The sequence below is a fragment of the Clinocottus analis genome, unplaced genomic scaffold (assembly GCF_023055335.1).
Source record: "Clinocottus analis isolate CAN_PGR_092001 unplaced genomic scaffold, fCliAna1.0.p SCAF_2, whole genome shotgun sequence".
Classification (NCBI taxonomy): Eukaryota; Metazoa; Chordata; class Actinopteri; order Perciformes; family Cottidae; genus Clinocottus; species Clinocottus analis.
In genome coordinates, this window is record NW_027175931.1 from 448,022 (window position 1) to 467,336 (window position 19,315).

The 19,315-nt window shown below is 46.1% G+C and overlaps 1 protein-coding gene across 1 annotated transcript in view; it reads right to left on the bottom strand.

The window, feature by feature from the left end:
- Nucleotides 1-1,326: 1,326 nt before the first annotated feature.
- Nucleotides 1,327-19,315, bottom strand: part of col4a3 (collagen, type IV, alpha 3) — a 22,661-nt gene continuing 4,672 nt past the window's right edge. The window contains exons 4-54 of the mRNA XM_068585796.1: nt 19,119-19,127; nt 18,828-18,917; nt 18,180-18,224; nt 17,975-18,019; nt 17,841-17,903; nt 17,698-17,751; nt 17,568-17,594; nt 16,528-16,602; nt 16,381-16,443; nt 16,262-16,297; nt 15,886-15,933; nt 15,529-15,603; nt 15,375-15,419; nt 15,183-15,245; nt 14,968-15,012; nt 13,663-13,716; nt 13,531-13,572; nt 13,079-13,160; nt 12,917-12,952; nt 12,260-12,361; nt 11,383-11,475; nt 11,150-11,245; nt 10,864-10,934; nt 10,470-10,658; nt 9,924-10,092; nt 9,673-9,765; nt 9,476-9,580; nt 9,298-9,392; nt 8,671-8,821; nt 8,488-8,601; nt 8,170-8,337; nt 7,990-8,079; nt 7,773-7,907; nt 7,552-7,650; nt 7,321-7,410; nt 6,902-7,041; nt 6,574-6,700; nt 6,416-6,496; nt 6,211-6,312; nt 6,058-6,105; nt 5,781-5,966; nt 5,416-5,546; nt 5,158-5,230; nt 4,957-5,028; nt 4,699-4,824; nt 4,488-4,586; nt 4,030-4,242; nt 3,697-3,871; nt 3,458-3,572; nt 3,202-3,374; nt 1,327-2,570 (exon numbers count right to left, since the gene is read on the bottom strand). Coding sequence (XP_068441897.1) covers nt 2,492-2,570; nt 3,202-3,374; nt 3,458-3,572; nt 3,697-3,871; nt 4,030-4,242; nt 4,488-4,586; nt 4,699-4,824; nt 4,957-5,028; nt 5,158-5,230; nt 5,416-5,546; nt 5,781-5,966; nt 6,058-6,105; nt 6,211-6,312; nt 6,416-6,496; nt 6,574-6,700; nt 6,902-7,041; nt 7,321-7,410; nt 7,552-7,650; nt 7,773-7,907; nt 7,990-8,079; nt 8,170-8,337; nt 8,488-8,601; nt 8,671-8,821; nt 9,298-9,392; nt 9,476-9,580; nt 9,673-9,765; nt 9,924-10,092; nt 10,470-10,658; nt 10,864-10,934; nt 11,150-11,245; nt 11,383-11,475; nt 12,260-12,361; nt 12,917-12,952; nt 13,079-13,160; nt 13,531-13,572; nt 13,663-13,716; nt 14,968-15,012; nt 15,183-15,245; nt 15,375-15,419; nt 15,529-15,603; nt 15,886-15,933; nt 16,262-16,297; nt 16,381-16,443; nt 16,528-16,602; nt 17,568-17,594; nt 17,698-17,751; nt 17,841-17,903; nt 17,975-18,019; nt 18,180-18,224; nt 18,828-18,917; nt 19,119-19,127 — 4,797 coding nt within the window. The 3' untranslated portion in view covers nt 1,327-2,491. The remainder of the gene's footprint in view (nt 2,571-3,201; nt 3,375-3,457; nt 3,573-3,696; nt 3,872-4,029; nt 4,243-4,487; nt 4,587-4,698; nt 4,825-4,956; nt 5,029-5,157; nt 5,231-5,415; nt 5,547-5,780; nt 5,967-6,057; nt 6,106-6,210; nt 6,313-6,415; nt 6,497-6,573; nt 6,701-6,901; nt 7,042-7,320; nt 7,411-7,551; nt 7,651-7,772; nt 7,908-7,989; nt 8,080-8,169; nt 8,338-8,487; nt 8,602-8,670; nt 8,822-9,297; nt 9,393-9,475; nt 9,581-9,672; nt 9,766-9,923; nt 10,093-10,469; nt 10,659-10,863; nt 10,935-11,149; nt 11,246-11,382; nt 11,476-12,259; nt 12,362-12,916; nt 12,953-13,078; nt 13,161-13,530; nt 13,573-13,662; nt 13,717-14,967; nt 15,013-15,182; nt 15,246-15,374; nt 15,420-15,528; nt 15,604-15,885; nt 15,934-16,261; nt 16,298-16,380; nt 16,444-16,527; nt 16,603-17,567; nt 17,595-17,697; nt 17,752-17,840; nt 17,904-17,974; nt 18,020-18,179; nt 18,225-18,827; nt 18,918-19,118; nt 19,128-19,315) is intronic.

Here is a 19,315-nt window from a genome sequence, read left to right on the forward strand (position 1 = left end):
GAATACACTATGTATACAAAGTGATACATGTACAACAGTTCATGTGTTCTATATATATATATATATATATATATATATATATATATATATATATATATATATATATATATATATATATATAATGAAACATATTGATGTTACACACAACTACAAGTTATGAATAAAAACATCTACATCAATATGTTAGCTTCACGCTACTGTTAGCTTCACGCTACAGACAAAGGACGCGGCTTCTTTTAAAGAACACAACCTGCAGACTCACAAGATGTCCTTCACTTCCTCCTTCACTTCCTCCTTCACTTCCTCCTTTACTTCCTCCTTCACTTCCTCCTTCACTTCCTCCTTTACTTCCTCCTTCACTTCCTCCTTCACTTCCTCCTTTACTTCCTCCTTCACTTCCTCCACCGAAACATCACAAACACACAGAAACACGTCAACGTCACTTTACAGCGATATGTTTTACTTTACTTACGTGGTCTTTAGGCGCTGTATGCACACTGCTAACTAGCAACTAACTTCCTGTCGTGTTTATGGGTTACTTCCTGGTTAACAGGTTACTTCCTGTTTAACAGGTTACTTCCTGTTTAATGGGTTACTTCCTGTTTAACAGGTTACTTCCTAGTTAACGGGTGACTTCCTGGTTAACAGGTTACTTCCTGGTTAACGGGTTACTTCCTGGTTAACGGGTTACTTCCTGGTTAACAGGTTACTTCCTGGTTAACGGGTTACTTCCTGGTTAACGGGTTACTTCCGTTGTCAGTTTCCTGGGCGACGTTCCTTTCATGGGGACCATAAACGTATAAACGGCGTCACGTGGTGGCGTCCTGAAGCCTGGAGGCTTTCCAGAGAAGACGTTTAAACAAACAGAGCGTGAGATTAGATCAACAGACGCCAGAAAATATAAAAACAAAGAGCACTAACCATAATTAACAATAATGACGAAAGCATCCTGAACACGTTTCATCAATATTCATCTGCGTATAATTACATTCATCTATATTTGTTAAAATGTCCAAAACTAATTTAGAATAAACGCATTCAAATAAAAAGCTGTTGTTTGAAATGGTCACACAATAATATTCATATGTAATCATGTCACGAGCAATACACTGAATAGTAAATGAATCAATATAGCAATAATAAAGTGAAAGTGTTTTAAATATTGATCACAGGAAGCTGTGAAACCATTCAGGTCTAAATGAGGTGACGATTTCATGAGATTTGAATCTTTTTGAAAAACAGGAAACAGGAAGTGACTTCTGTAAAACATGTTTTATTAAAGCTCAACATATTCACAAAACAAAATGTAATCATATGGGTGATATTTACCGACAGGAGTATGTACAACGAGAGAGCTTCTAAAGGTAATAACGACTTAATATTTCATGATTTTTTAGTGTTTAAAAAAGAATATGAAAGAAAATGTTTTTGGTTGAAGGCGACTACGACTCCCAGAATGCTTCGCTGTTTGAATGGTCCAATCAGAGCGCTGCGGAGGCTGTTGCCGAGCAGAGAATAAAAAGCTGTTCAACTCGTATCTCTGTTGGACCTCAGCTTCTTCTTCTGTGGTGTTTCAGCTCCGCCCCCTCTGGCAGGAGGAGGTACTGCAGCTCCAGTCATCGTAGTAGTATTAGTCTTATTAGTGGTGCTGGAGTAGTTGTACTAGCAGTGGTACTTACAGTTATAGTAGCAAAAGTACTACTGATTGAGTGGTATTAGTACTATACCTATGCCTAGTACTAGAACTACTCATAACTGTAAACATTCCATATATCAGGACATTAAGTAGTACCAGAAGCAGTACTTACAGGCACAGTACTAGCTGTGAGTACTCACAGTAGTAGCATCAGTAGTGCTAGAAGTATCCATGCTTACAGCAGTAGTAGTAGCAATATTTGGAGGTTGTAACTACTAGTAACGCAGTACTTACAGTAGCAGTACCCATAGTAATTGTAGTAGTAACACTTAAAGTAGTATTTGTAGTAGTATGCGTATCAGTAGCTGTTGTTGTTGTAGTACTACTAGTTGTAACACTTAAAGTAGTATTTGTAGGAGTAGTAGTAGTACCACTTAACGTAGTATTTGTTAGTAGTATGCGTATCAGTAGCTTTAGCAGTGGTAGTATTTACAGTCGTACTATCAATAGTAGCACCAGTAGCGATATCTGTAGTACCAGTAGAAGTATCAGTAGTACCAGTAGTAGTATCTGTAGTACCAGTAGCAGTATCAGTAGTACCAGTAGAAGTATCAGTAGTACCAGTAGAAGTATCAGTAGTACCAGTAGTATTATCAGTAGTACCAGTAGCAGTATCTGTAGTACCAGTAGTAGTACCAGTAGTAGTATCTGTAGTACCAGTAGTAGTATCAGTAGTAGTACCAGTAGTAGTATCTGTAGTACCAGTATCAGTAGTATCAGTAGTAGTACCAGTATCAGTAGTACCAGTAGTAGTACCAGTAGTAGTACCAGTAGTACCAGTAGTATCGGCAGTCATCACAGCTGCTTCATGCAGACTCCACAGCGGCTGATGAGAGCTGGGAAGTCTCCTTCCTCCGTCTGGGGGCGTGGCTTGCTGTGAGGAGAAGACGGCAGCCAATCAGGAGGCTTCATTTCACAGCTTGCAGAAGCTCTGCTGCTTCTGTTCACAGCCCCTCGACTGCTTTGTGAACACACGCTGCCCCCTGCTGGTGCTTAAGAGGACTGCAGGACTATGTTTTATACATAGACTTATAAATATAAATATATATACATACACACACACACACACACACACACACACACACACACACACACACACACACACACACACACACACACACACACATATATATATATATATATATATATATATATATATATATATATATATATATATATATATATATATATATATATATATATATATATATATATATATACAATTATAAATAAAATACACATTGAACTTATTTGTTTGGTTTTCTTTGTGTGTCTGGATCACTTAAGTTACCAACAGCGTATCTGAACGCGTCCCTATAGGTGCGGCGTACCTGAACCTGTCCCTACAGGTGCGGCGTACTTGAACGTGTTCCTACAGGTGCGACGTACCTGAATGTGTCCCTTCAGGTGCGGCATACCTGAACGCGACCCTACAGGTGCGGTGTACCTGAACGCGACCCTACAGGTGCGGTGTACCTGAACGCGACCCTACAGGTGCGGTGTACCTGAACATGTCGTCGGGGTTGAGCGCAGCCAGCCAGTAGCTGTAGGAGTCGGTGTAGTAGTTGCAGGTTCCTCTGCCGTGACACTCGATGAAGGGAATCTTCCTGAAGTTCTCCAGGCAGGACCCAGGTGAGGCCAGAGGCTGACCCGACCCCTCCGCCCCCACGCCCGTCTCCTACAGACACACATTCACAAAGGTCGAAGGTCACGTATCTTTGAGAACTGGTTGAACTGGTTGAACTGGTTGAACTGGCTCACCATGACGAAGGAGTATCCCAACCAGAGAGCGTCCCAGCCCGACGGACACTCTGGAATCAGACTGGTCTGACTGTGGACCGCCATCACGTTGGCTCTGGCCTCACACACGGTGCACCTGAACACACAGGAAGTTAGTGTGTGTGTGTGTGTGTGTGCGTGTGTGTGTGTTTGTGTGTGTGTGTGGCGTGGTGTGTGTGTGTGTGTGTGTGTGTGTGTGTGTGTGTGTGTGTGTGTGTTACCGGCTGATGTAATTCTTCAGTGAGTCCCCAGAGATGAGCGGCATGCTGCCCAGCGGTTGGTCGGTGGACAGCCAATAGGAGTAGTCGTTGCGTGAGGCGTAGCGACAGGTGCTGTCAGTGTTACAGAACAGGAAGGGCATGGTGGTGAAGCGAGGTAGACAACTACCTAGAGTACCTGGAGAGAGAGAGGGAGGGGTCTTGAGCGCTACATCAGTACTTAGTGCTCTACATCAGTACTTAGTGCTCTACATCAGTACTTAGTGCTCTACATCAGTACTTAGTGCTCTACATCAGTACTTAGAGCTCTACATCAGTCCTAGAGCTCTTGGTTACCCAGGTCTTGTCCGTGAGCTCGGTTGTTTCCGTTGATGAACAGCAGCGAGTACCCGCTGTACATCTCAGTAGATCCTGCAGGGCATTCTGGGACGTAGAGGCTCTGGCTGTGTCTGGTGAACATGAAGCCGTCGTTCTCCGGTGCGTTGATGCAGGGACCCGATCGACCCCGAGCACCTTTAGCACCGAGCGCACCTGCAGCACCTTCAGCACCTGCCAACACAGAGCGCTTGTGATGAAGAAGAGGTCCCGATGAAGGAAGCCTCACTCTGCTGCTCCGCATGCTGCAGAGTCTCCACACTCTCATACTCACATACTTACAGTTTCCAGTGGATTAAATTAGGTTCTTTGAGAGAACTAAAGAGTGCAGTCGCTCAGGACTCACATGGATTCAATATTATGTCATACCTTAATTGTGCGGTTCTGTTTGAAAGCTGCCAGAAGATCAGATTTCTTACCTTTTGCTCCAAAGAGACCCTGGTCTCCCTGTTCCCCGGTCAGTCCAGGTCGGCCGCCTTGTCCTCGTCCACCAGCTCGTCCTCTCAGTCCCTTCAGACCTGCAACACACAGCGCTGCCTCTGAAAATCTGTTTGTGCCTCTAACAACATTCATACTGTTCATACCGCTCACACCTCCAGACTGGAGACCAAACCAGTAATCCAGACTCACCTGGACCTCCGGGTATCCCTTGGGCCCCTGGGGGCCCGTATTCTCCTCTGAGTCCTGGGGCTCCAGGTGAGCCTTCGTCTCCTGGCAGGAGCACCACCTCCCTGGTTACGTCCTTTCCCCTCTGGCCTGCAGGGGGAAGAATTCAGTACTACATTTGGTACTTCAACCAGTGTACAGTATTCAGTACAGACGCAGTACATTATCGTATCGCAATCAGTTAGCAGTACTGAGCAGTATTGTGAGATGCCTTTGTGGTACCTCTCCTCCCAGGTGGTCCTGGAGGTCCTGCTGGGCCAACGGACCCTGATGGTCCGTCGTCTCCCTTCAGACCTGAAACACACCAGAGGAGCCCGGCGGCCACCGAGCGGCTCGTTCACAAAGCGTCCAATAAAAACACAGAGATCCACTTCACATTCAGACAAACATGTATCAGGTACTGGTCAGTGAACTGGTTCTTACCAGCAGGTCCAGTCACACCAGTGGCTCCCATCTGGCCTTCAAGTCCTCGAGGGCCTGGTGGTCTGTCTTCACCCTGTCAACAACAACGACAACAACAGCTGTTTTTAATCCCTCAGATGTTTCTATCAGATGCTTCCAGTCTGAGATCTGAAAGTCAGCTGAAACTCAGAGCCTCGACGCAAAAGATCAACAAGTCCAAATGACACAGAGTTTTATGCTGACAGACTTGGACTTTAAATCCCAAAAAGTGATTCCGACCGGTTTTCCCCCAGGACCAGAGTCACCAGGGTAGCCAGGTGGTCCTTGGAAACCGGTTGCTCCTTTAGATCCTTTCTCTCCTTTAAAACCAGGACCTGGAGGGCCAGGAGGACCCCGAAAGCCTGTCGGCCCTACAGGGAGAGAGGCGTGTTACTATATCTTCATTCAGAGCCTCGTATCATGTCCAGTGCTCTAGTTAAAAATAGTTTACCTATTATTGTGTGCAGATGATTCAAACTTTAATAGTTATAACATGTATAATAGTGCTCACCCAACAGTTATAACATGTGTAATAGAGCTCAAAGGAATTTGAACAACAAGATCAAAAGCTTGTTGTCTTATGTTTTATCGAGACGTCTCGTTACCTTTTGGTCCTCGTCTTCCAGGGAATCCATTGTCTCCTTTGCTTCCTTCAATGCAGATTCCCTCCTGGCCAACACAACCAGGAGGACCAGGAAGTCCAGGAGGACCAGGACAGCCTGGGTTTCCTCCAGGACCATGGGGCCCAGGTGGACCACAGGCACCAGGAGGACCCTGCTCCCCGGTGTACCCTGAGGAGACCAGAGGAGGGGGGCAGTGTGTTGTAGCTCATCTTCTTCAATTTAGCCTGAACTAAACTCATAATCACACCTGAGGACTCACCAGGTGGACCTGTCTTCCCGTCTGGGCCCCGGGGCCCGATTCCCGGAGCTGGGGAGAGAAAACCAAAGCAGCCGATCAGACCCCCGTCTGTCGGTTTATGAGCTGGATCTGAAACCTAAACAACTAGGATCCAATCAGACTCAAGTCTCCTACCTCCCATGGCTCCCTTCTCTCCAGGAGGTCCCGGTATGCCGTCCTGTCCCTGGTTTCCTCTGGAACCTGCTGGACCAGGATCTCCAGGAGCTCCCTTGTTCCCTGAAAAGGAAATTCCTAATTAGCCGACTCAGAGGAAAGACAGACATGTATTAGTACTGTAGTACTGATGGCATTAGTACTGCTGTCACTCTGGTTTGTGTACCTGTGAGGCCGGTGGGTCCTGGAGGGCCATTCTTCCCTGGAGGACCATCACAACCCTTTCCCCCAGGAGTCCCAGGAGGACCTGTTGGGGACACAGATGATGTTGTTTTGAGAAGGAAAGCTCTACAAAACTACTGCACATCAGGAGATGGATCATACCTCTGCATCCTGGGGGTCCAGAAAGTCCTTTGGGGCCACAGGGGCCACATGCTCCTGGGGAACCTAAGCTTCCAATATCTCCTGGTTCTCCTTTTATACCTGGTGTTCCTGGATATCCTGGATTTCCCTGAGAGGAGGACACTTGATTCTTAAAGGATCTTTTGAATTGATAACAGAAGAAGAAACGGAAACAATCATGAACAAAGATGGCGGAGACACAACTGGTGAAGATTCCTGGCCCCAGACGGCCAAATAAAGCCAAACGTCATCGGCATACGAGGATATCAGGTCAAATCACCTGGACATTCAGGTGTTATGTGTGTGGTACCTTCTCTCCTGGAGGTCCTTTAGATCCAGGTCCAGGTGTACTTGACTCTCCTTTAGCACCTTTCTGCCCTCCTGGTCCTGGTGATCCTTCTGATCCAGGTTCCCCACAAGGCCCCGAACAACCTTTGTCTCCTTTAAAGCCTGGACAGACAAGAGCCGGACAAACGTTAAAATGGAGATCATTGGACGTTGTTCTTTCACCATCTTTTTTAATGTATATATATATATATATATATATATATATATATATATATATATATATATATATATATATATATACACATATATATATATATACACATATATATATATATATATATATTTAGATATATACACACACACATATATATATATATATATATATATATATATATATATATATATATATATATATATATATATATATATATATATATATACCTGGCCTCCCCATCTCTCCCTGGTTGCCGTTGGTCCCACAAGGACCAGGTGGACCTCTTTCTCCAGCTCTGCCGGTGTCTCCAGGAGGTCCTGACAGACACACACACTCATCATCAACTCCATAATTATGATTTGATGGTAAACAAGAACTCGTCACTCAGTCATGTGACGTGAGGACGGGTAAATACAGCTAATAACAAACAAACAGTGTTCTCCATCAGCTGTGGTCACCTTGCGGTCCTCCGTCTCCGGGTCTGCCGGTTCTCCCATCGAGGCCCTGTGGCCCCTTGGGGCCCCTTTCTCCTTTGCTGCCAGTGAGACCTGTGTACCCTAAGGGCGAGACAGGAAGCAGCCAGAAGGGTCACAGACAGCGAGCGCAACACACCTGAAGTCTATATGCTAAGCTAACATAATGGGGCCCAATTCCTTTCATATAAATCGAGATAGAGTACCAGGGTCTCCGGGTTCTCCAGGGTCTCCATACACCTCCACGACAGTCGGGAATCCTTTTGGTCCAGTTTCTCCTCTGTCCCCCTGGGGCCCCTGAGGCCCCTGAGAGCCGCTGACCCCGTCTACAGCCATCTGACCTGACAGACAGGTCATAGACAGTTACAGTCAGACAGTGATTGATTGATTGATTGATTGATCAATTGGTTGATTAATTGAAACCTTTGGGTCCTGTCGGTCCCGTCTCTCCTGGTCTTCCATCGTCCCCTGGACCCCCGAGGGCCCCTGGAGGACCCACGTCTCCCCTGATGCCTGAAACACACATACGTGTAAATGTCACGCTGGCGGCTCCGTGGTTCAAAGTGATTACCGGGTGGAGCAGGTGTGGCCACGCCTTCTTACCTGTGCTTCCCGGCTCCCCATTGGTCCCTCTCAGGCCCTTCAGTCCAACTTCTCCTACTGGCCCCGGAGTGCCATCGAACCCGGGTACCCCGTAAGGGCCCTGAGGCCCGAAGGCCCCCAGGCCCAGCTGTCCAGGGTCACCCCTGCCTCCCTTTGGTCCCCGCATCCCTGCAAGACAATACACCTGTTTGACTGAGACACAGGTGAGTTTCCTCTTTCTGGTCTTCAGTTTCCACACAAAGTTCCAACATTTCTCCTCTGTCAGATAAAAAGGTGGATTTAAGATTCTGTTCTGGGACACAAACTCTGTGTTGTTACCTGTGAATCCGATGATGCCCGTCCGTCCTCGCTCGCCTTCAGGTCCAGGAGCGCCAGGTGAACACGGTCCAAAGGGACCAACGGGACCAGGTAAACCATCCAGACCACTACGGCCTGAGAGACAGTGTCAGTTCACTTCAGGCGATTTCAAACATCCGGTCCATCAGATGTTAAACGAGGTACCTTTGGGTCCAGGAGGTCCATCTTGTCCCCGAGGTCCTGGTGCTCCATCTGATCCTTGTGGTCCAAGGTTTCCTTGGGGCCCCACGGGGCCGTCTTCCCCGTGAGGACCGGACTGACCCTGCTGGCCCGGGAACCCGATCCCTCTGCTCCCCTGTGACCACAGACAGGAAGTGAACCCCCACAGAAACAGAAACATGGCGCCTGTTCACGCCCAGCATGGCGCTGTTCCTCGTGTCATGTGACTCTTCTATTCTGACCAATTATTATTATTATAATTACTACTACTAATAATAATAATATCAATAATAATAATGACAAAAATAATGATAACTAGAAAATTTTGCAAGAAATTTCGATGGTGTGGCCACTACTGCCATAAGACGTCACAATATTTATAAACTCCAACATTACCAGCAGTGAGATGTGATATTAAAGTAGTGAGATGTGTTATTGATGTTATGGATGTTATTGATGTTATTGATGAGTCGTTTCTGTGTTTGTGACTTGAAGCTGTTGCTTCGTAGTCACAGGTCACTGGTTATCATGGTGGTGAAGAAGCAGATAACCGATGAACTGTATTTTACTTTCTGCACGCTGAGGACTTCCTGTCGTACGAGTCCACGTTACCTTGGGACCCGGCATTCCTGGGGGGCCTGATGGCCCCGCCCGTCCTTTGATACCAAAACTTGGAGCACCTGGAGCTCCAGGGGGTCCCTCGGGTCCTGAGCCGGACCAGAAACACAGGTGTTACTGATGTTTTTCAGCTTCTTTAGACGCTCAGCAGCAGGTTTTATTCAACGCTAACCTTTGACCCCTGGAAAGCCTGGAGGCCCCTGGACAGAAAAACCCTCATCTCCCTTTTCTCCCCATGGCCCAGCAGATCCTTGAACACCTAGAAACCCGGTGATACCTGAGACCAGCAGAGACGGCGGGTGAGTCAGAAGGTGTTGGTTTCTAAAAGGATGTTGAGACCCTAGAACGCTTCCTGAAGAGCCGTCTCACCTTCGGGTCCGGGGTTTCCAGGTAAACCTTTTGTTCCTTTCTGCCCCCGATCTCCTGGAAAAGTTGTGATTTCGCCTGGAGAACCTTTTTCACCTGAAAGAACAAACAGAATTCACTCAGCCCGTTCAGGCCCAAAACATGCACGGCAGCTGATTGGGTGACCCGCCTGCCAATCAAACGCTTAATAAAATCTATTAGCATTTACGCCAACCAACATCTCAAACACACCTAAGCCCCGCCCCTTCTCTCACCTGGTTTCCCAGGATCTCCACGCTGTCCCATGACTCCCACATTGCCTTTAGATCCCGGGGGGCCTGGATACCCTATTCCAGGTGGTCCTGGAGGTCCTACCTGTCCCGTTAGTCCTCTGAAGCCGGTCTCCCCGAGCGGGCCCCTCTCACCTTTTGGCCCCAGAGGCCCCTGAGAGTGGACAAAAAGACAGAGATGACCCTGATCTCTCTACAGGACGCCCCCTTGTGGCGGCTCGTAAGACGTCACTGGACTCGTTGGGTCAGAACATCACACGTGTTCCCATAAAGAGGGAAGAAGCACAACACAAGAAGTCTCCTGTTGTCTTCCTGGTTTTGGTTGACCCCCTTAGAGCCGGTCTGGACAGAGTAGCAAAGGGGAGGAGCTAAACAAGACCCACCTGTGATCTGGGGGAGGAGCTAACGAACCAAAAGAAGCAGCTTTAACATTTTAGCTCTTGAAATGAAAACCGATCCCAGACCTGGAGCGAGCGGATCCCGGGAGCCGCATCCTGGACGGATCTGGACTCTCAGGGTTCTGATACTCACTGGGTTTCCTTTCTGTCCCAGAACCCCTTGCGGTCCTGGAGATCCCGGAGATCCGTCTCTCGCCTCTGAGCCCAGCCGCCCCGGGGGCCCCCGGTCGCCCTCTGAGCCCTTCTGCCCGACTCTCTGCATGATCCCAGCGTCCCCAACGGGTCCTGGGGCCCCCGAGAGGCCGGGCAGGCCAAAGGGCCCCTGGTTATGGAAATAAGCATCGATTGGTCATAATTCCTTTAAAGATCTCCAGGTGACCTTTGACCTCTAATAAACCATTTATCGCTAAGTTATTTTTATTTATTCTTTATGTTTTGAATATAAATATTTTTTGTGTGTGTCTACATCCTCCTACATATTGATATTGTGATATTAATATATTCATGGAGGTGATCCGTGAGCTCACCTGTGGACCAGCTGGTCCTTGGACACCTTTGACCCCTTTGTCACCTTCGGGTCCCGGAAAACCAACAGATCCTGGAAAGACAATGAAATCACGGACAAGAAGCTGAAGCTGGATCAGAACCTGGAACTGGATCAGAACCTGGAACTGGATCAGCACCAGGTTCTGGATCAGCACCTGGTTCTGGATCAGAACCTGGTACTGGATCAGCACCAGGTTCTAGATCAGAACCTGGTACTGGGTTGTTGTTGATGCAGTAAAACATCACAGAGTCTGCTGTGCTTCTCACCTGTCGCCCCGTCTTCACCTGGCTCTCCTGGTTTACCTGGAGGTCCCACGGGGCCAGAGATCAGCGAACAGACAGAACACATCTCGCCCTTCTCACCTGACCCGGGACCATCAGAACCATTAATACACATCAGATACATTATGACAGGAATGTTCTAACTACACCTTCACTGTAACTGTGTGTAACTGTGAAGGTGGAAACATGGTGATGGTGTGATCTTCCCGCACTCTCACCTGGCCCTCCTTCCTCCCCTCGGACTCCAGGGAACCCCACCGGGCCCTTCGGACCTCGAGCTCCTGGAGGCCCCGTTTCTCCCGGCAGGAAGTCTGACATTGAGAAGACAGAAAAGACGTCAGAGAGACTGAGTTTAATGATCAGCTCCCTCCTGCTTCCAGTCGGGGTGCTAAGCTGGGCTAGGCTACGCTAGGCTAAGCTAGGCTAACCACATGACCTTATTGGAAAATGAGCCGGAGCTGTGAGAGTCAGAAGGTCGTCACAAAGAAGAGTATTATGTTGTCACATCGGATATTTTTGTGTAAAACAAATGTTTCCCTCTTGTAGTCATAATCAACGTTGTGTGAGAATAATTCATGACTCACGTTTCCTCTTTATGCTAATAGTCATCATTAAGCATTCAGCGTTACGTTTCCAATACGTTTATTAGAACGTTAAAGGCCCCGGGACGCTTCCCTGAGGAACTCCACAGCCAGAGAACAAGAGCCTCCCTGCTGCTCAAAGGGCTTTTAAATGTATTATATCTTTAAAATGTCTTCTTCTTATTTATTTATCTACTTATTTGTTTGACTATTGTATTTAAATTTGTGATTAGTAATTATTTAGACCTTCCTTTTGATAATGAAGTATATGTGTTGTGAGGTCATTTCTATGTTGTTTCCAACATTATTATTATTAAGAACAGGAACTTTTCTCCTTCTGCAGCTTCTTGATCATCTTGAACCCTTTCATGAAACCAGGTGTCACAGTATTACATGAATATTTAATATGTAGACCATCAACGCGTCAAAGGGACCACGAGCCCTCCATCACCTGGTATTCCTGGTTCTCCCGGTTCTCCTTCAATTCCTCGTCTTCCTGGCCCTCCAGTCTCACCCGGGGGCCCAAAAGTGAGGGGCCCCGGTTCTCCCGGTTCTCCGTTGGGTCCAGATGAGCCAGGCGGCCCCTGAGGGCCCGGTGGACCGGTGGTGGCCACACCTGGAAGGAAGAACAGTCTTCACTGCAGCACGTTCCCCGAACACAAGACAACACTTCTACTCAAAACACAATAACACCAATCGTGGTATTTAACATTGATGTACGTGTATCCACCATGTTGTTCATATATCCCACTGCTCCTGTGAACAGAACACTCTGGTAAAACAATGTCCAGCACCACAGCAGTTCCTCCTCATGAGTAAAGTTATGTTTTCACCACAGATATGAAGAATTTTATATTCAGTTGTTCATCTTTAGGGTCATATTATCACTTTACACGTGTGTCTTATGACAGTGGAGCCTCATTCTGTAGAGAGATGAGGTTATTATGTGATGTTAGATGTAGCATGTGAGTAAGTATCTGATATGCAAAGAGCCTTTAACACGTGGATTGAAGACATGATGTAAAATGGAGAACATGACCTTAGACCCCAGAGGGTTAACCAGGTAACTATCACTTTGATTCAGTTCTACTGAATACCGTCTGATGATCGGTTATTGATCGTTGTCTGATCATTAACCAATCAATAACAGTAATTCAGGGAGGGGAGGTACCTGGCTCGCCCTGCAGGCCCGGAAAACCAATAAGTCCTGAAAAGAAGAAAGAAGAACATCGTTACTGAGAATCGGATCCCGTGAGCGTCAGGTCACATGACTGAAGCTGGGTTTAGAAATGATCACGTTTGTATTGAAGTGTGATGCGGCTCTCCGCTCTACCTTGTTCTCCTGGGACGCCCAGGGGTCCGCGAGGTCCGGGGGCCCCACGCCGGCCCTTCAGGAATCTGTGTTTGAAGTCTGTCTGAAAAAACACACACACATATTTAACATGGAGACTGAGTCTGTTGGCCCCGCCCACCAGCAATAAAGTAACATATGAACCAGGTTATGTTAATAACGTAACACATATATGTACATATATATATATATGTGTGTATATATATACATATATATATGAACCAGGTCATCATCAAAGAGAAGTCTCTTGGTGATACATGAAGCTTTTCAAGGCCTGCAGGTTGATTGAAGCCATTTGTTGAAGGTCTAATTAATATTTCATCACACAGCTGAACTGTTTTCTGTGAACGTTTTCTTTGTTTTCAATCAAGCTGGGTTTTATTTTGAAAGGACCGGCCATGCTTCCTGTCAACACAAAACAAACTTCTGCTCACCTCTCCTGGAAGACCTGGAGGACCACGTTCACCTTTCTCCCCCTGAAGAAGAAAACAAACACACCATGAACACTGAGGCAGTACTGAGTGTACACCTGCATGAATACTTCAAGTACCTTTTAAAGGACCCACCGTGGCTCCTTCGATACCTGGAGGCCCGAAGTACCCTCGATCCCCTGGGACGCCCTGCAGACACACAGCTTGAGTTCATGTGGTTACCGTTCTCCAGCTCGTCTTCATGAGAGGACGACGGGCACCAAGCGTTGGGGGTCAGAGACGCTGAGCTCAGGCCTGTGGTTTGTTTATCAGTCCAGAAATAAACACTTTGCCTCTCAACTCGAAGTCCAGTCTCACGTCTCTGAATATGCACTCTACCTAGTGTAATGTACTGTATCGTATCGTACCGTATTGGATCATATTGTATCATTCTGTATTGTACTGCATCGTACCAAATTAAACCGTATTGAACTGTATCACACCGTACTGTACCGTATTGAACTGTATGCTATTGTATTTTATCGTACTATGCTGTACCGTATTGTATAGTATCGCATTGTATCGTACCGTATTTTATTGTATCGTATTGTATTGTACTGTATTGTACCTTTCATATCGTATTGTATCACACTGTATCGTATCATACAATATCGTAGTGTACCATATTGTATTGTACCATATTTTATTGTATCGTACTGTATTGTACCTATCATACCGTATGTATCATACCATATTGTAGTGTATCATACCGTATTTTATTGTATCACACCGTATCGTATCATACCATATCGTAGTGTATCGCATCGTATCGTACTCTATTCTACCATATTGTACTGTATTGTACTGTATTGTACCATATTGGACCGTATTGTACTGTATTGTACCATATTGTACTGTATTGTACTGTATTGTACCATATTGTACGGTATTGTACTGTATTGTACTGTATTATACCATATTGGACTGTATTGTACTGTATTGTACCACATTGGACGGTATTGTACTGTATTGTACCGTATTGTACTGTATTGTACCATATTGGACCGTATTGTACTGTATTGTACTGTATTATACCATATTGTACTGTATTGTACCATATTGGACTGTATTGTACTGTATTGTATCATATTGGACTGTATTGTACCATATTGGACCGTATTGTACTGTATTGTACTGTATTGTACCATATTGTACTGTATGGTACTGTATTGTACCATATTGTACTGTATTGTACTGTATTGTACCATATTGGACCGTATTGTACTGTATTGTACTGTATTGTACCATATTGTACTGTATGGTACTGTATTGTACCATATTGTACTGTATTGTACTGTATTGTACCATATTGGACCGTATTGTACTGTATTGTACTGTATTATACTGTATTACACCACATCTCATATGGTTGTCTGTGTTCTTCTTGGCTCAGTGTGTTACCTGATCTCCCAGCTCTCCCAGGACTCCATCCTTTCCTGGTTTACCCTAAAACACAAAGACCAAGCCCCCGATGTTAGACCAGGACCCTCCAGTCCAGGGAGGCGCAAATGAAATAAATAACAATAATTTCAGATAATCTGTTAGTGATGAATACCGTACATTCTGATTATAGCTTCACGTTATCATAATTCAGTACTTGGGTCTCTCTCTCTTACCAGTGAGCCAGGATCACCTCGCTCGCCCTTTTCTCCTTTAACCGCCGGTTTCCCCGCCACTCCCTGGAGGAGAAAACAAACGCACACATCATCCTGAATGTCTGATAATAACACATCAAGTCAACCACAACCATAAACATTATGTTTAGTGCTTTCATACATTCATAACTCTGAGAGACCGCTTTGACTTACACGAAGTCCAGGACAACCTTTCAGTCCAGCTTCTCCTGGTTCTCCCTGAAAACAACACACATGTCAGTGAAAACAGGCCGAGAGAGAGAGAGAGAGAGAGAGAGAGAGAGAGAGAGAGAGAGAGAGAGAGAGAGAGAGAGAGAGAGAGAGAGACCTTTAGTTCTTTGGGTCCTTCAGCATACAGTTTAATTCCTTTCTGTCCAGGGATCCCTTGTGGGCCACGATCACCCTGAAACCAAACACAGCTGATGATGATGATGATGAGGAGGAGGAGGAGGAGGAGGAGGAGGAAGAGGATAATGATGATGATGAGGAGGAGGAGGATAATGATGATGATGATGATGATGATGATGATGATAGTTGTGCATATGTTAGAAATGTTTGTATTATTCTCTCACATTCCAATCACAGTGTGTTTTACAAAGTGATGTAATTTTATTTGTCTTCATCACTTAGGAATTAGCATTAGCATCAGCATTAGCATCGGCCTTAGCATTAGCATCGGGCTCACCCTCTGTCCACGAGGGCCTGGTATCACTGGACTCGGCCCTTCCTGACCCTGAAACGAAAACACAGCGTCATCAGACATCAGACAGAGATTAGATGTGATTATTAACAAATAAAGTTATTAACGAGTTAAATAGAGTCCAAAGTGCAGAGATAATTTCTTTATTATCTTCTGTGAACAATATATTATATTATGCAAACTAAATGAAATCTTTTGAAAACTAAATGAAATATTTCAGACGTTGGGGTATTGAACCGTCCTGAAGACACAAACTGCTCTCAGTTAATAAATCATCTTAATAAATCATCTTAATAAATCATCTTAATAAATCTCTGCATCCAAACCGACCATCACCATGGAGCACATAGGCGCTCTTCACCTTTTCTCCGCGTAACCCCAGCAACCCAGGACTTCCCTACATGAGAGAGGAACAGCTGATCAGTCGGTTGTGCCACTGATGAGGAATATTTCTAATGTCTGAGAGGATGTGAAGCGTACAGGAAGACCAGCGGCTCCAGGTGGTCCCGGTGCACCTGGATCACCTGGATCTCCATCCAGCCCCTGCAACACAAGCGGCCAATCAGAAGAAGACTCCTCTCTCTCTCTCCGGCACTACGGCCGCTCGGCCTGAGCGACTCAACTCACCTGTTCTCCGTCTCGTCCTTGAGGTCCTGTTGCTCCTTTAATACCCGGAGTGGAGGGGAAGACGAACGAGTGTCCCTGAAAAACACACAGGAAGTGCTGAACGAAGTGGTTTTAAACCAGGAAGTGCTGAACGAAGTGGTTTTAAACCAGGAAGTGCTGAACGAAGTGGTTTTAAACCAGGAAGTGCTGAACGAAGTGGTTTTAAGGTAATGAAGACGTTTAAAGACATTTACTAAGCTGCAAGTAAAGATAAAATAATAGATAGTTTAAGTTTCTAATATTTCTATTGTTATGTTGATCTTCGACATAAATAAGATTTATACATTTCTAAACATCTGTTGTGTAACTCTGACCTCTGACTCCTAAAGGTATGCTGGTAGCTGTTAACTGTTAGCTGATAGCTGGTAGCTGTTAACTGTTAGCTGATAGCTGGTAGCTGTTAACTGTTAGCTGATAGCTGGTAGCTGTTAACTGTTAGCTGATAGCTGGTAGCTGTTAACTGTTAGCTGATAGCTGGTAGCTGTTAACTGTTAGCTGATAGCTGGTAGCTGTTAACTGTTAGCTGATAGCTAGTAGCTGTTAACTGTTAGCTGATAGCTGGTAGCTGTTAACTGTTAGCTGATAGCTAGTAGCTGTTAACTGTTAGCTGATAGCTAGTAGCTGTTAACTGTTAGCTGATAGCTGGTAGCTGTTAACTGTTAGCTGTTAGCTCGTAGCTGTTAACTGTTAGCTGATAGCTCGTAGCTGTTAACTGTTAGCTGTTAGCTCGTAGCTCGTAGCTGTTAACTGTTAGCTGATAGCTGGTAGGTGTTAACTGTTAGCTGATAGCTGGTAGGTGTTAACTGTTAGCTGATAGCTGGTAGGTGTTAACTGTTAGCTGATAGCTGGTAGCTGTTAACTGTTAGCTGATAGCTGGTAGGTGTTAACTGTTATCTGATAGCTGGTAGCTGTTAGCTCTCTGATTTATATCAACTGCACGTCTGCTTCTAGATAAACGTCTGAATAATATTCATGAGGTCGTAACCCGTCACAGGTCTTACCTTTGCACCTCGCAGTCCAGGTGTACCCTGAAACACACAAACGCAGTTAGCTTTAGCTTCTCCGAGCTAATTAGCTTAGCTTAACTTGCAGTGATTCAAATGGAGGATGGAGGAGATAGGCGGGACTCACCTGAAGGCCGGCAGGTCCCTGGGTCCCAGAGAACCCTGGGTAGCCAACATCTCCCTGGAAGAGACCAGTCAACACGTCAGCGTTTGAGACTTTAGGGATAATTATCTACGTGACCACATGAGCTGCGTGGGGCTGGTTTCTACCTTTGTCCCATTGCATCCTGGGAGTCCTGGTAGGCCGATGGTTCCTTCATGTCCAGGGAGTCCCTGAAGAGACAAACTCGTGGCGTAAACATCAGGTCAGTAAAACATCATCTTCACGTCATAAAGGTTCCTACCGGCAGTCCTGGAGGTCCTGGGAAACCTGGTTTACCTGGAAGACCCTGGAGAACACAAGAAGAGCGACTTGGAGGTGCTGGTTGTGTTCATGCTGTCACACCTCACAGAGATAGTGCTCAGTCATGTTTACAAAGATACAAACATGGAACTAGAGTGAGGCTGAAATGAGAGAAGAGCCCAAGAGGTTAGAGAAGTATTTCATACCCGAGAGCCTTTCAGTCCTGAACCTCCGGCTGTTCCCTCATCCCCCTGAGAAGGAAGAAAATAATCAAGAGACTCGATGAATGAATCTGTGGAGAGTGTTTACATTCCTCCTGACAATATGACTTAAAGTACATGAAGCTGGAGTACAACGTCATACTCATGTTTCATGTGCTGGCTAAAAGAAGTTCCGATGTTGTGCAGCTCTGCACTCTCCTCACTTTATTCACACACACACACACACACACACACACACACACACACACCTTCGTCATTTTGAGCCGTATGAATTAAATTTCATTAACTTCATTAAGGACACGCTGGAGGGATTATATCTCCGGCTGGCCTGGGAACGTCTCGGGTCCCCAGAACGAGCTGGAAAATGAGAGGGAAGCCTGGGTCGGTCTGCTGGGTGCTGCCACCGCGACCCGACCCGGATAAGCGGCGGAAAATGGATGGATGGATAACTTCAACACGAGATGTCGATCAGCGAGACACGACGTCACGGTTGAAGGTTGTTTGGGTATTTTCCACAGAAAAGAGGCCCAGGGCGAAACCCTGAGGAGCTGCCGTCTGTTCGAACAGGTGGGACAACAACAACAATCTCTCGTCGTCATCATGAAAACACAAGTTCAGTTCTGGTGTCGTCACCTTTTCCCCAGCCGGGCCCTGGCTGCCCTCGTAGCCGGGGTAACCGATCACTCCGGGAAGCCCGTCGTAGCCGAGGAAGCCGGATTCGCCCTGCGGAGGAACACAAGGTCGTCACGGAGAGCAGGTCTGGGGTCAGTTCACCTGCCGTCAGGTGAACTCGGGTGCACGCAGATCCTGTCTGGGGTCTAAGGTGCATTCAAGGTCCCAAGTGAACGCACGGACGTTTCATGTTCAGCAGAGAGGAACTGGCCTTTGTTCTCCGGAACACACCTGAGATTACAGGACTCACACCTGGGTGGTCTGAGGACCGACACACCTGAGACACAAAGACTTCAGACTCACGCAAATGAACTCAGACGTCCTGCTTTAAAAAAAAAAAAGATCTGCTCTTACATTAATTTAAGATGTTTCTTTGAAGTTAGATTCATCTCATGAATAAATTCAGAGACATTAAGCGACATCAGACCTCAATTAACTCACAAAGTGTT